General features: G+C 41.7%; 4 protein-coding genes across 4 annotated transcripts; 2 read left to right on the top strand and 2 right to left on the bottom strand.

Annotated features, from left to right (window-relative positions):
- The first annotated feature begins 127 nt into the window (after window positions 1-127).
- Window positions 128-6226, top strand: LOC308171804 (uncharacterized protein). The gene is made up of 6 exons (XM_080546690.1): window positions 128-297; window positions 407-629; window positions 847-968; window positions 4499-4603; window positions 4721-4943; window positions 6005-6226. The coding sequence occupies exons 1-6, from the start codon at window positions 206-208 to the stop codon at window positions 6134-6136; spliced, it is 897 nt and encodes a 298-aa protein (XP_080402816.1). The 5' UTR covers window positions 128-205; the 3' UTR covers window positions 6137-6226.
- Window positions 2483-3269, bottom strand: LOC308170530 (hemoglobin subunit alpha-like). Its single transcript, XM_080545324.1, has 3 exons — window positions 3108-3269; window positions 2792-2999; window positions 2483-2681 (listed from the first exon to the last, which is right to left on the bottom strand). The coding sequence occupies exons 1-3, from the start codon at window positions 3200-3202 to the stop codon at window positions 2553-2555; spliced, it is 432 nt and encodes a 143-aa protein (XP_080401450.1). The 5' UTR covers window positions 3203-3269; the 3' UTR covers window positions 2483-2552.
- Window positions 6227-13531: 7305 nt separating the features above from the next.
- LOC308170500 (hemoglobin subunit alpha-like) lies at window positions 13532-14295 on the bottom strand. The gene is made up of 3 exons (XM_080545290.1): window positions 14157-14295; window positions 13841-14048; window positions 13532-13730 (listed from the first exon to the last, which is right to left on the bottom strand). Exons 1-3 carry the CDS (start codon window positions 14249-14251, stop codon window positions 13602-13604), a joined length of 432 nt encoding a protein of 143 aa, XP_080401416.1. The 5' UTR covers window positions 14252-14295; the 3' UTR covers window positions 13532-13601.
- Window positions 14296-15453: 1158 nt separating this feature from the next.
- Window positions 15454-16398, top strand: LOC308170458 (hemoglobin subunit beta-like). The gene is made up of 3 exons (XM_080545248.1): window positions 15454-15614; window positions 15733-15955; window positions 16163-16398. Exons 1-3 carry the CDS (start codon window positions 15523-15525, stop codon window positions 16292-16294), a joined length of 447 nt encoding a protein of 148 aa, XP_080401374.1. The 5' UTR covers window positions 15454-15522; the 3' UTR covers window positions 16295-16398.

Genomic DNA, 16398 nt, shown 5'->3' with positions numbered 1-16398 from the left:
TTGAAAGGGATACATTTGGCATCATTCCGATCTGTGGCACCTCGCCCCCTCTAGACATTCATCCAATCATTGTAGTTTTCTCTTCTGGGCGGAGAAACTGAACATCAATAAATTGGACATCCCAGGACACAATTAGTTCAGGGATCCATTGGAACATTATTACAGAGTACAAAGTACCAGAGGAAATAAAAAAAACAACGTCAAAATGGTCGACTGGACAGATTTTGAGAAGAAAGCCATCGTAGAACTTTGGGGAAAGATCAAAGTAGATGAAATCGGACCCCAGGCTCTGGCCAGGTAATGAGTTGATGTATTTATTAGTTGATATATTGCCCAAAACTCTTGTGCAGTTGGAAACAAGTGAGCCAATACAATGTATGAATCCAAACCTGTTGTTTCTTTTTAGACTTCTGATCGTGTGTCCCTGGACTCAGAGGCACTTCAGCACGCTTGGTAACCTGTCTACATCCTCTGCTATCATGGGCAACGCTCAGGTGGCCGCTCACGGCAAGCTCATCATGAACGGACTGGACAGAGCCGTGAAGAACCTGGATACCATCAAGGATGTCTACAAACCACTGAGTGTGATGCACTCCGAGAAACTGCACGTGGATCCCGACAACTTCAGGGTGAGTACCATGAATAGCCTATTCATTTCTGAAATACTATTGGAGTCGTGTTGGTTCATTAGGCAATATGATTGCTTGTTTGGTGTAGTAAGCAGACTAATTGATTCCTATGTTGACTGTTTTGGTAAGCCTATAGATCGCATCCTCTAAAATGTCAGTTTAAATTCAAATAGGGATTTTCCTCAGACCAAACAATTTTCTTCCTTTTACTTCATAGCTTATGGCCGACTCCATCACCGTGTGCGTGGCTGCCAAATTCGGTAAAGCAGCCTTCACACCTGAAATCCAGGAGGCTTGGCAGAAGTTCCTGGTGGTCGTCGTCGCCGCTCTCGGCAGACAGTACCACTAGAGCAGCACTCAGCATCAGTATGGAGAGAGATGACACTTCAACAGTCTGTGCGGCTGGAAATTGTGACAATATTGAAAAAAATAAACATTGATTTAAAATCATGTATGTTTCTGTGGAAAATGCTTTTTTATTACGTTTTCATTTTTGTTATTATTATTATTATTATTATTATTATTATTATTATTATTATTATTATTATTATTTTAGCCATAGGTTACCTCTCATTCAGACGGCAACATCACACGAAAAGATACAGCTTTTCGAACTGCATGTAATGCTACATATTATACAACAGTTAGTTCCGACCAAGTAATTTGATTGGACAAGAGGCATTCCACGAGTGCTGATATACATAACAGCACTGGGACTTTTAACTACATGTATCACTCCGAAATGACCGTTAATACAAAGTAGCTAGCCTGCAGATGTTTGTGTTCAGGTTACTAGGCAACAGTCCAGTTGCGGAACTAATTTTTGTTGACGGAGCCAAAATAAATGATTAAATAAACAAACAAATCATAATCTGTTGTCACGTATTACTGTTAACTAATACATTGCGCTGTAGAACTGTTGTATAAAAGCAATATCACACGAGAGGGAGTGCTGTTATACTGAATATCAGCACGGCTGTGATTCGGTTAGGTACGAGGCCGCAGGCCGAGTAGCCTATACCGAAGACACTCCCTCTCGTGTGATATTGCGTTTATACAACAGTTCTACAGCGCAATGTATTAGCTCCCTCTCGTGTGATATTGCTTAATTGAAATGTGCCTTTGTGCCTCATCACGGCTCAAAGGTGTCTCTCTTGGTTTAATCAGTCATTCTACACAGAAGTTCTTGCTGGTCGTCGTCGCCGCTCTCGGCAGACAGTACCACTAGAGCAGCACTCAGCATCAGTATGGAGAGAGAGGACACTTCAACAGTCTGTGCGGCTGGAAATTTAGTCGTCAAATAAACATTGACTTAAAAGCATGCATATTTCTGCTCTACTTTTTTATTGAAAGAATAGGCCTATATACCATTATTATTTATGATTATGTAGGATGTATTAGCCTATACTGTGTATTGCTTAATTAAAAGTAATTTACCATTTAGCTGACGCTTTTAATCAAAAGCGATTTACAATTAGAGATTACAGGGACATCATCCCTGCATTAATTTAGGGATAACTGCCTTACTCAAGGGCACACTAGTGTTCCCAGGTAGGATTTGAACTCATGGCCTTCCGCTCACCAGTCAAACGCACTATCCAGTAGACCACCACTAGGCGTACCCCTATTACTACATTATTATAATAAAATATGTTATTTTTCATTATTCTTTTTTATTTGTTAATGTTATTATTATTATTATTTATTTATTTACATTTGATTAGATTCGTGAAACGAATTAAGCATAGGCCTATACTGTTCAGTCCATCAATATAGTCTACTACATAATCACAATTCAAGACACCATGTAACAGTCTCATGAAAACCTGGGAAATGACGAGTAACAAGTTAGATAGTTTCAATCCAGTTTATTGTCTGTGTGTCACTTTTGAAAAGACAACTTGACAGCGGATCTCCAGTGAGTTAGCGGTACTTCTCGGACAGGGCAAGAGCCAGGTTCTGGAAATACTTGTCAACAGACACATGGACATCAGGAGTGAAGTCCACAGGGAAGTACATTGCAAGGACGACAATGATAGAATGGGCAAAGATCTAAAAGAGAACAGAAAATGCAGACTAATGAGTGAGAGTTTAAGGCAATGTGAAAAGGTGACATCGATCATTAACCACTTAATGACTCCACTTTTCCTCTTTTCTTGTACCTTGAAGTTGGAAGGGTCCACACGCAGCTTGAAAGCATGCAGCTCGCTGAGGTGTGCCAAGAAACCAGGCAGGTCATCCAAATGGTCCATAGTTTCGCCAATCATAGCCAAGATGGTGCTGCCATGCTTCCTCACCGGAGCGGAACCGGGCTTTCTGGTAGGCCAGTGTGCGAAGTAGGCTTTGGTCTGGGGGTAGACGACGAGCATTCTATACAGGACAGTGGAAATGTGTTAATATTAGACTTACACATGATTCACACTTCCATAATAATTCAAACAAAGGTTTACATGAATTAAATCATTAGGCTATATTTACCTGGAAAGAGCTTCGTTTCCGATGTCAGACATAACTGGGAAGATCTTGTTCCAGAATGCCTTCACAACAGCTTTGTCTTGACCAGTGAGACTCATTCTTGCGCCTTGTTTGATTTATCCACCTAAATTAGAATGAAAAAGAAAATAATCTTGTGAGCAGAGACGTGTCATGGTCTTTTTTATAGAGACGCGAGAGAAGTAAACACACCCTCATTATCTCGACTCCTCCTCGGATAAGGCATATCCCACACCTCTGATAAGGCATATCCCACATTATCAGTCATGTTTTTTTTTCATTAGAATTGAGCAAATGTATCTTATGGAAAAAACATATGTCACTTTAAGCTTATGATATCTAATAGGTTACATAAAAAGCTGTATCATGGCATCTCATTCAAATAACAATTACTGATACCTAGAGTTATTACTTATGTTGATTTAATAATAGCATGAATAAGTTAATATGATGTGTCATCACTTATTGGAAGGTTTAGTTCTGTAATCCACAAGCTTACAACACAACCCTAACCTAACTAAATGGATTTCCGCCACAGCGCTAAGCTTCGAATCAATGAAAATGAAATGTAGACCTGTTGTTCGATTGGATTGGTAAATATATATCAGATATTTGTTTAACAACCAATTTAATTTTGTGCAGAGTAAATCCATAAATATAAATATAATAATATAATATAAGCTAGATAGGCCAACTGCTAAAATAAAAAGTAGCCAAGCCATTGCTCTCATAGCCTAAACGACTTTCCACCAGTTGACAGTTCGATTTTTAAAAAAAATAAATGAAATGAAATGTGGAACTATCAAATGGGTGGGAACGTCTGAAATTGAAGATAAAACTCAGACTGAGTCACTCTGTGTAGGCTAATACATTAACATTGACAAATATCTCAACTGTAGTAGGCTATTTGTTTTTACTGCTTCATTCAGTCTTTATACACGATTTTATGCATTTAAAAAAGTATTGTTTTATTACATTGGAATGTAGCCTAATGATAGAGGTGCATATTTCTGTTCATGAAAACCACAAGGAACCAAAATGTATTTGTAATGTAGTACTGTAGCTTCCTGTACATCTTACTTTTGGAAATATATTTGATAGTATTACATAAAAATAAAAAAAAAGCCATGTCAGCACTTCTTATCTTCCTTCTTAATTCATTTGAATTTGACAACGCCTGAATGACCAAGCATATCTTGAAAGGTGGGATACATTTGGCATCATTCCGATCTGTGACATGCTGATGACCTAGCCCCCTCAAGACAATCATCCAATCATTGTAGTGTTCTCTCCTGGGCGGAGAGACTGAACGTCAATAAATTGGACATCCCAGGACACAATTATCTCAGAGTACAAAGTACCAGAGGAAATTAAAAAAACAACGTCAAAATGGTCGACTGGACAGATTTTGAGAGGAAAGCCATCGTAGACCTGTGGGGAAAGATTGACGCAAATGAAATCGGACCCCAGGCTCTGGCCAGGTAATGAGTTGATGTATTTATTAGTTGATATATTGCCCAATTACTCTTGTGCAGTTGGAAACGTGCATTAAGTAAGCCAATACAATGTATGAATCCAAACCTGTTGTTTCTTTTTAGACTTCTGATCGTGTGTCCCTGGACTCAGAGGCACTTCAGCACGCTTGGTAACCTGTCTACATCCTCTGCTATCATGGGAAACGCCCAGGTGGCCGCTCACGGCAAGCTCATCATGAACGGACTGGACAGAGCCGTGAAGAAGCTCGATGACATCAAGAATGTCTACAAACCACTGAGTGTGATGCACTCCGAGAAACTGCACGTGGATCCCGACAACTTCAGGGTGAGTTCCATGAATAGCCTATTCATTTCTGAAATACCACTAGCCTTTTGGAGTCGTTTTGGTTCATTAGGCAATCTGTTTGCTGTTTGGTGTAGTAAGCAGACTAATTGATTCCTATGTTGACTGTTTTAGTAGGCATTTACATTTACATTGACATTTTTGGCATTTAGCAGACGCCTTATTCCAAAGCGACTTACAAACAATACATTTGAATACTAAGCATGTGAATCAGCAGTCCACCATTCGTTGCAGGAAGAGTACTCTAGCTCGGGCCCGGGGCCACTGATAGAAGGAAAAACCTTCTCCCTATTATCGCCTTCTCCTATTTTTTTATTTTTTTATTTTTTTATATTACTGGAGAAACTGAGAAACAGTAAAAGGGGGGCAATAGAAGTTCTTAGGGACACAGTAGAGGGGAAAGCGGGTGTCTTTAGGAGACGTAGTGGTGAGGGTCAGAAGATGTCTCAGGAGGAGCAGTTAAGATGTAACCTGAAGAGATGGGTCTTCAGTCTACGACGGAAGATGGGTAGTGACTCTGCCCTTCTGACAGCCGTGGGGAGCTCATTCCACCAGCGGGGAGCCAGTGTTGTGAAGAGACGTGATCGGGCAGCCCGACTGCTGTGTAGAGGAGGTGGGGCCAGTCGGCCAGCCGAGGTGGAGGAGCGGAGTGAGCGGGCAGGGGTTTGGGGGGTTACCATTTCCTTCAGGTAGGCAGGGGCTGTCCCTTTAGCTGCCTGGTATGCAAGCAGGGTCTTGAATCTGATGCGAGCTGCTATCGGGAGCCAGTGCAGGGTGCGAAGGAGAGGGGTGACATGCGAGTATTTGGGGAGGTTGAATACCAGCCGGGCAGCAGCATTCTGGATGAGCTGCAGAGGTCTAATGGCTGAAGCGGGGAGCCCATCCAGGAGTACATTGCAGTAATCCAGGCGGGAGATGACCAGTGCCTGGGTCAAGAGTTGCGCTGCCTCGGCCTAGGCCTATAGATCGCATCCTCTAAAATCTCAGTTTAAATTCAAATATGTTTCCTCTGACCAAACATTTGTCTTCCTTTTACTTCATAGCTTATGGCCGACTCCATCACCGTGTGCGTGGCTGCCAAATTCGGTAAAGAAGCCTTCACACCTGACATCCAGGAGGCCTGGCAGAAGTTCCTGGTGGTCGTCGTCGCCGCTCTCGGCAGACAGTACCACTAGAGCAGCACTCAGCATCAGTATGGAGAGAGATGACACTTCAACAGTCTGTGCGGCTGGAAATTGTGTCAATATTGAAAAAAATAAACATTGATTTAAAATCATGTATGTTTCTGTGGAAAATGCTCCTTTTTTATTACGTTGTCATTTTTGTTATTATTATTATTATTATTATTATTATTATTATTATTATTTTAGCCATAGGTTACCTCTCATTCAGACGGCAACATCACAGCTTTTCGAACTGCATGTAATGCTACATATTCAACCTGGTCTCACACGGCAGCCGTCAGGATTCGACGTCTGTCGTTCGTCTCCAAACGTCGAATTCCGACGAGAAAACGAGCTCTGAAAGCGCAGGGGTGCGCCTGATATGTGCGCCTGTCGGGCTGCACGCCACATTTTGAGATACAAGCGCTTCAACGTTCATTCATTTGGAACTGCGAGAATGAGTAACATTAGCCCGATTGCACTTGCATTAATAAAGCGTTAATATATTTATTCTTTAAACAAACAAATCTGGGGGAGTGGTCGGAGTTAACGAGATATTGTTCCAATCCATTACCTGGCCATTCAAGTTTGCATTGCCTAGCGTGTAGGCCCGTGAGAAATTGAGAGCATATAAATCACTAGATGCCTACAACTACGCAATCTGTGGTCATGTACAGTACATCAAATACCATGACATAGATTCTAAATAAGAACAATATTCCATTTGCTTACAGATTCCGGGGTGGCGTTATTTGCCGATGTCCGTGTGAGTCGTCCGCGAATACATGCGTCTTCCTCTTTGCTGGATTTGTCTGCTTGACTGCATCACGTTGTTTAATTATAAATAAGAACAATATTCCATTTGTTCATTTGCTTTAATGAAATGACAATAATTAAACAAGTCCTGAGCAGGGCGAACGCAGGTGTAAACATTAGAACAGTCTATCTATTTCCTCTTCCGGTGCGTGCACCTAAACATAATATGACCGTAGTGCAATATTCCCTAGATTCAGACTTTTATGTCTTGAAATCAGAAGTCCTCCCAAGCCAAAGACAAGATAGGTTGTCTTACAATCCGTGCGTTTAATTGCAAACTAATTGCTCTCCTTTCCTCAACGCAACACCCGCCCCCCCCCCCCCGTGACCTCCACCAATCACAGGAATGCATTTGCACACAACACAGCTCACAGTAACAGTGCTAACATTGAATTTCTGAGCATTAATTGCAACATTAATGAACATATTATTACACGGTTGCTACAATACTTTACCTGATATAAAATGGACGGCACATGCACAAGCATTTTTTTAAAATCTTGTCCTCAGTCCAGTTGACGCCGCCTGTTGCTCTGAAATGGTCTGATCCTGATGGAATTCGGTAGAACTTGAGTCCGATAGTCGTGGAATATCGATTCTGACAACCGAACACGCAACAATCAGACATTTATTTATGCTAGTAGCCGTTGTAAGCTATTTTAAGCGTACCTAACTCTATGGAGGGTGGATCGTGCCACATTTAAATGCAATACACACATCGGAATGCAATACACACATCGGAATGCAATACACGTGTAACACTAAATACAATGCAAAAATACGGCATATTTGTGCCAAAATAAAATCAATGTGTATTACATTTGAGCGCAGCGTATTACATTTGGTCATGAGTGTATTCCATTGAGCATGTGTATTACATTTGGTCACGAGTGTATTCCATTGAGCATGTGTATTACATTTGAGCGCAGCGTATTACATTTGGTCATGAGTGTATTCCATTCGAGTGTCGGTGGAAGAGTTTGAAGCAGCGGAGACAGGGTTGCCAGATGGGCTGTTTTTTGTGGATTTAGCTGTTTTTAGACTGGTTAGGCTCGAAATTGTCAATCCCATCTGGCAACCCTGAGCGGAGAGTCTACAGATAGTATGTTTACAGATATCGCACTGCTGGAGATGCACTCTACATGTTCTTAAAAGAAATAAAGCTTTATTGTACTTAAAACAATATTTCGTATGTGTTTTTTGAGAGTTCTTTACATCAAATTATATACATCATGTCAGCTGTGTGCCAATCAATCAGGGGGGTGGCACCTGGGGTGGCCAATCAGATTTCAGGGGTGGCACGTGCTACCCCAGGCCACCCCCTGGACACGCCCCTGGCTGCACTTGCATTAATTAGTTAGGCCACATCATTAGTTAGGCCACATCATTTTGAGATACAACCAACGGAGAACAGATTTTAATAGGCCACATTTTGAGATACAACCAACGGAGAACAGATTTTAATAGGCCACATTTTGAGATACAACCAACGGAGAACAGATTTTAATAACAACAGCAGAAACAATTGTCATCTTCACTGTTTTATTCGCTGTCAATAGGCCTATCAAACTAGGCTATTTTACAACCCGACGGCAGTGCGCTTCAACGTTCATTCATTTGGAACTGCGAGAATGAGTAACGTTAGCCCGATTGCACTTGCATTAATTATAGGCTACATTTTGAGACCGGTCGGATCTATTCATACAACAAGGGACATAGCACTTTCCCGTTTTCCCCATATTGTCAGGGTATTTGAGCCTCGGAAAAGCGCTATATAAATATTATTTATTTATCAAAGTGGGTGTGGCTTAGACAGTTAGGGGGAGTGGCTTGTATCAAAGTGGGTGTGGCCTGTCGGTGGGGCCGAGCCGAGTCGGAAAATATCTGAACCGTGTCTGTGGCACCTACGGTTGTGACGCTAAAGTCCTTTAACCTTTAATGTCACACTAGACTAGGCCCAAAAGCCTGAATTAAAGTGCTGGGGTACGTTTGGGCCCAGGGAACGGGCTGCGAAAGAGTCACACTCACCAAACTTGACACACTCCTTCCCCTTCATGGGACATTGTACCATGTCAACTTTCACCCTCCTAGGCCATTCACTAGAGGCCTTCATAGGTCTGTGCCCTTTGACTGAAAGGTGCTCCTGCTGGGGTACGTTTGGGCCCAGGGAACGGGCTGCGAAAGAGTCACACTCACCAAACTCTACACACTCCTTCCCCTTCATGGGACATTGTACCATGTCAACTTTCACCCTCCTAGGCCATTCCCTAGAGGCCCTGCACGCGACGAAGTGGAAAACTGTAGGGAGCTCTAGTGCTTGATTGGAAGTGCCGTTTGTAAAAAGACATCTTCTCACACGTACAGGCACACAACAAGTACAACATGTTGCATTTTCATGCCATTATGCAACTTGCTTCCTAGCATAGCAGGTCCCTGCTAATATATAGCAGTCGCGTGCAGGGCCACTAGGGAATGGCCTAGGAGGGTGAAAGTTGACATGGTACAATGTCCCATGAAGGGGAAGGAGTGTGTAAAGTTTGGTGAGTGTGACTCTTTCGCAGCCCCTTCCCTGGGCCCAAACGTACCCTTTTCTCCACAGACACACACAGTGGCCATATAAAGTCATGGAGGTATTTCAAAGTCCAAATGGACCTGCTATGCTAGGAAGCAAGTTGCCTAATGGCATGAAAATGCAACATGTTGTACTCGTTGTGTGCCTGTACGTGTGAGAAGATGTCTCATTCCAAACGGCACTTCACATCAAGCACTAGAACCTCCCTACAGTTGTCCTCCGCGTCGCGTGGAGGGCCTCTAGGGAATGGCCTAGGAGGGTGAAAGTTGAAATTGTACAATGTCCCATGAAGGGGAAGGAGTGTGTCAAGTTTGGTGAGTGTGACTCTTTCGCAGCCCGTTCCCTGGGCCCAAACGTACCCCAGCACTTTAATTCAGGCTTTTGGGCCTAGTCTAGTGTGACATTAAAGGTTAAAGGACTTTAGCGTCGCAACCGTAGGTGCCACAGACACGGTTCAGATATTTTCCGACTCGGCTCGGCCCCACCGACAGGCCACACCGACTTTGATACAAGCCACTCCCCCTAACTGTCTAAGCCACACCCACTTTGATAAATAAATTATATTTATATGGCGCTTTTCCGAGGCTCAAATACCCTGACAATATGGGGAAAACGGGAAAGTGCTGTGTCCCTTGTTCTATGAATAGATCCGACCGGTCTCAAAATGTAGCCTATAATTAATGCAAGTGCAATCGGGCTAACGTTACTCATTCTCGCAGTTCCAAATGAATGAACGTTGAAGCGCACTGCCGTCGGGTTGTAAAATAGCCTAGTTTGATAGGCCTATTGACAGCGAATAAAACAGTGAAGATGACAATTGTTTCTGCTGTTGTTATTAAAATCTGTTCTCCGTTGGTTGTATCTCAAAATGTGGCCTATTAAAATCTGTTCTCCGTTGGTTGTATCTCAAAATGTGGCCTATTAAAATCTGTTCTCCGTTGGTTGTATCTCAAAATGATGTGGCCTAACTAATGATGTGGCCTAACTAATTAATGCAAGTGCAGCCAGGGGCGTGTCCAGGGGGTGGCCTGGGGTAGCACGTGCCACCCCTGAAATCTGATTGGCCACCCCAGGTGCCACCCCCCTGATTGATTGGCACACAGCTGACATGATGTATATAATTTGATGTAAAGAACTCTCAAAAAACACATACGAAATATTGTTTTAAGTACAATAAAGCTTTATTTCTTTTAAGAACGTGTAGAGTGCATCTCCAGCAGTGCGATATCTGTAAACATACTATCTGTAGACTCTCCGCTCAGGGTTGCCAGATGGGATTGACAATTTCGAGCCTAACCAGTCTAAAAACAGCTAAATCCACAAAAAACAGCCCATCTGGCAACCCTGTCTCCGCTGCTTCAAACTCTTCCACCGACACTTGAATGGAATACACTCATGACCAAATGTAATACGCTGCGCTCAAATGTAATACACATGCTCAATGGAATACACTCGTGACCAAATGTAATACACATGCTCAATGGAATACACTCATGACCAAATGTAATACGCTGCGCTCAAATGTATTACACATTGATTTTATTTTGGCACAAATATGCCGTATTTTTGCATTGTATTTAGTGTTACACGTGTATTGCATTCCGATGTGTGTATTGCATTCCGATGTGTGTATTGCATTTAAATGTGGCACGATCCACCCTCCATAGAGTTAGGTACGCTTAAAATAGCTTACAACGGCTACTAGCATAAATAAATGTCTGATTGTTGCGTGTTCGGTTGTCAGAATCAACTGGACTGAGGACAAGATAAAAAAAAAATGCTTGTGCATGTGCCGCCCATTTTATATCAGGTAAAGTATTGTAGCAACCATGTAATAATATGTTAATTAATGTTGCAATTAATGGTCCGAAATTCAATGTTAGCACTGTTACTGTGAGCTGTGTTGTGTGCAAATGCATTCCTGTGATTGGTGGAGGTCACGGGGGGGGGGGGGGGGGGGGGGGTTGCGTTGAGGAAAGGAGAGCAATTAGTTTGCAATTAAACGCACGGATTGTAAGACAACCTATCTTGTCTTTGGCTTGGGAGGACTTCTGATTTCAAGACATAAAAGTCTGAATCTAGGGAATATTGCACTACGGTCATATTATGTTTAGGTGCACGCACCGGAAGAGGAAATAGATAGACTGTTCTAATGTTTACACCTGCCTTCACCCTGCTCAGGACTTGTTTAATTATTGTCATTTCATTAAAGCAAATGAACAAATGGAATATTGTTCTTATTTATAATTAAACAACGTGATGCAGTCAAGCAGACAAATCCAGCAAAGAGGAAGACGCATGTATTCGCGGACGACTCACACGGACATCGGCAAATAACGCCACCCCGGAATCTGTAAGCAAATGGAATATTGTTCTTATTTAGAATCTATGTCATGGTATTTGATGTACTGTACATGACCACAGATTGCGTAGTTGTAGGCATCTAGTGATTTATATGCTCTCAATTTCTCACGGGCCTACACGCTAGGCAATGCAAACTTGAATGGCCAGGTAATGGATTGGAACAATATCTCGTTAACTCCGACCACTCCCCCAGATTTGTTTGTTTAAAGAATAAATATATTAACGCTTTATTAATGCAAGTGCAATTGGGCTAATGTTACTCATTCTCGCAGTTCCAAATGAATGAACGTTGAAGCGCTTGTATCTCAAAATGTGGCGTGCAGCCCGACAGGCGCACATATCAGGCGCACCCCTGCGCTTTCAGAGCTCGTTTTCTCGTCGGAATTCGACGTTTGGAGACGAACGACAGACGTCGAATCCTGACGGCTGCCGTGTGAGACCAGGTTGACATATTATACAACAGTTAGTTCCGACCAAGTCATTTGATTGGACAAGAGGCATTCCACGAGTGCTGATATACATAACAGCACTGGGACTTTTAACTATATGTATCACTCCGAAATGACCGTTAATACGAAGTAGCTAGCCTGCAGATGTTTGTGTTCAGGTTACTAGGCAACAGTCCAGTTGCGGAACTAATTTTTGTTGACGGAGCCAAAATAAATGATTAAATAAACAAACAAATCATAATCTGTTGTCACTTATTACTGTTAACTAATACATTGCGCTGTAGAACTGTTGTATAAAAGCAATATCACACGAGAGGGAGTGCTGTTATACTGAATATCAGCACGGCTGTGAGTAGTATACCGAAGACACTCCCTCTCGTGTGATATTGCGTTTATACACCAGTTCTACAGCGCAATGTATTAGCTCCCTCTCGTGTGATATTGCTTAATTGAAATGTGCCTTTGTGCCTCATCACGGCTCAAAGGTGTCTCTCTTGGTTTAATCAGTCATTCTACACAGAAGTTCCTGCTGGTCGTCGTCGCCGCTCTCGGCAGACAGTACCACTAGAGCAGCACTCAGCATCAGTATGGAGAGAGAGGACACTTCAACAGTCTGTGCGGCTGGAAATTGAGTCGTCAAATAAACATTGACTTAAAAGCATGCATATTTCTGCTCTACTTTTTTATTGAAAGAATAGGCCTATATACCATTATTATTTATGATTATGTAGGATGTATTAGCTTATATACTGTGTATTATAGGCTTAATTAAAAGTAATTTACCATTTAGCTGACGCTTTTAATCAAAAGCGATTTACAATTAGAGATTACAGGGACATCATCCCTGCATTAATTTAGGGATAACTGCCTTACTCAAGGGCACACTAGTGGTGTTCCCAGGTAGGATTTGAACTCATGGCCTTCCGCTCACCAGTCAAACGCACTATCCAGTAGACCACCATAGGCCTACCCCTATTACTACATTATTATTATAAAATCTGTTATTTTTCATTATTCTTTTTTATTTGTTAATGTTATTATTATTATTATTATTATTATTATTATTTACATTTGATTAGATTCGTGAAACGAATTAAGCATAGGCCTACTGTTCAGTCCATCAATATAGCCTACTACATAATCACAATTCAAGACACCATGTAAAAGTCTCATGAAAACCTGGGAAATGACGAGTAACAAGTTAGATAGTTTCAATCCAGTTTATTGTCTGTGTGTCACTTTTGAAAAGACAACTTGACAGTGGATCTCCAGTGAGTTAGCGGTACTTCTCGGACAGGGCAAGAGCCAGGTTCTGGAAATACTTGTCAACAGACACATGGACATCAGGAGTGAAGTCCACAGGGAAGTACATTGCAAGGACGACAATGATAGAATGGGCAAAGATCTAAAAGAGAACAGAAAATGCAGACTAATGAGTGAGAGTTTAAGGCAATGTGAAAAGGTGACATCGATCATTAACCACTTAATGACTCCACTTTTCCTCTTTTCTTGTACCTTGAAGTTGGAAGGGTCCACACGCAGCTTGAAAGCATGCAGCTCGCTGAGGTGTGCCAAGAAACCAGGCAGGTCATCCAAATGGTCCATAGTTTCGCCAATCATAGCCAAGATGGTGCTGCCATGCTTCCTCACCGGAGCGGAACCGGGCTTTCTGGTAGGCCAGTGGGCGAAGTAGGCTTTGGTCTGGGGGTAGACGACGAGCATTCTATACAGGACAGTGGAAATGTGTTAATATTAGACTTACACATGATTCACACTTCCATAATAATTCAAACAAAGGTTTACATGAATTAAATCATTAGGCTATATTTACCTGGAAAGAGCTTCGTTTCCGATGTCAGACATAACTGGGAAGATCTTGTTCCAGAATGCCCTCACAACAGCTTTGTCTTGACCAGTGAGACTCATTCTTGCGCCTTGTTTGATTTATCCACCTAAATTAGAATGAAAAAGAAAATAATCTTGTGAGCAGAGACGTGTCATGGTCTTTTTTATAGAGACGCGAGAGAAGTAAACACACCCTCATTATCTCGACTCCTCCTCGGATAAGGCATATCCCACACCTCTGATAAGGCATATCCCACATTATCAGTCATGGTTTTTTTTTCATTAGAATTGAGCAAATGTATCTTATGGAAAAAACATATGTCACTTTAAGCTTATGATATCTAATAGGTTACATAAAAAGCTGTATCATGGCATCTCATTCAAATAACAATTACTGATACCTAGAGTTATTACTTATGTTGATTTAATAATAGCATGAATAAGTTAATATGATGTGTCATCACTTATTGGAAGGTTTAGTTCTGTAATCCACAAGCTAAGCCACAGCGCTAAGCTTCGAATCAATGAAAATGAAATGTAGACCTGTTGTTCGATTGGATTGGTAAATATATATCAGATATTTGTTTAACAACCAATTTAATTTTGTGCAGAGTAAATCCATAAATATAAATATAATAATATAATATAAGCTAGATAGGCCAACTGCTAAAATAAAAAGTAGCCAAGCCATTGCTCTCATAGCCTAAACGACTTTCCAGTTGACAGTTCGATTAAAAAAAAAAAAGAAATGAAATGAAATGTGGAACTATCAAATGGGTGGGAACGTCTGAAATTGAAGATAAAACTCAGACTGAGTCACTCTGTAGGCTAATACATTAACATTGACAAATATCTAAACTGTAGGCTATTTGTTTTTACTGCTTCATTCAGTCTTTATACACGATTTTATGCATTTAAAAAAGTATTGTTTTATTACATTGGAATGTAGCCTAATGATAGAGGTGCATATTTCTGTTAATGAAAACCACAAGGAACCAACATGTCTTTTTACTGTAGTACTGTAGCTTCCTGTACATCTTACTTTTGGAAATATATTTGATAGTATTACATAAAAAAAAAAAAAAAAGCCATGTCAGCACTTCTTATCTTCCTTCTTAATTCATTTGAATTTGACAACGCCTGAATGACCAAGCATATCTTGAAAGGTGGGATACATTTGGCATCATTCCGATCTGTGATATGCTGATGACCTCGCCCCCTCAAGACAATCATCCAATCATTGTAGTGTTCTCTCCTGGGCGGAGAGACTGAACGTCAATAAATTGGACATCCCAGGACACAATTATCTCAGAGTACAAAGTACCAGAGGAAATTAAAAAAACAACGTCAAAATGGTCGACTGGACAGATGCTGAGAAGGGAGCCATCGTAGCCCTGTGGGCAAAGATCGACGCAAATGAAATCGGACCCCAGGCTCTGGCCAGGTAATGAGTTGATGTATTTATTAGTTGATATATTGCCCATTGACTCTTTGCGCAGTTGGAAACGTGCATTAAGTAAGCCAATACAATGTATGAATCCAAACCTGTTGTTTCTTTTTAGACTTCTGATCGTGTGTCCCTGGACTCAGAGGCACTTCAGCACGCTTGGTAACCTGTCTACATCCTCTGCTATCATGGGCAACGCCCAGGTGGCCGCTCACGGCAAGCTCATCATGAACGGACTGGACAGAGCCGTGAAGAACCTGGATACCATCAAGGATGTCTACAAACCACTGAGTGTGATGCACTCCGAGAAACTGCACGTGGATCCCGACAACTTCAGGGTGAGTACCATGAATAGGCTATTCATTTCTGAAATAGAGTCGTTTTGGTTCATTAGGCAATCTGATTGCTTGGTGTAGTAAGCAGACTAATTGATTCCTATGTTGACTGTTTTAGTAAGCCTATAGATCGCATCCTCTAAAATGTCCGTTTAAATTCAAATAGGGGTTTTCCTCAGACCAAACAATTTTCTTCCTTTAACTTCATAGCTTATGGCTGACTCCATCACCGTGTGCGTGGCTGCCAAATTCGGCAGAGAAGTCTTCACACCTGATATTCAGGAGGCTTGGCAGAAGTTCCTGGTGGTCGTCGTCGCCGCTCTCGGCAGACAGTACCACTAGAGCAGCACTCAGCATCAGTATGGAGAGAGATGACACTTCAACAGTCTGTGCGGCTGGAAATTGTGTCAAAGCTGTATTGAAAAAAATAAACATTCAAAATCATG

This window comes from Nansenia antarctica (assembly GCF_963989245.1).
Source record: "Nansenia antarctica genome assembly, chromosome: 1".
NCBI lineage: Eukaryota > Metazoa > Chordata > Actinopteri > Argentiniformes > Microstomatidae > Nansenia > Nansenia antarctica.
The sequence above is the reverse complement of the archived record's forward strand: the minus strand, read 5'-3'. Positions and strand labels throughout refer to the sequence as shown.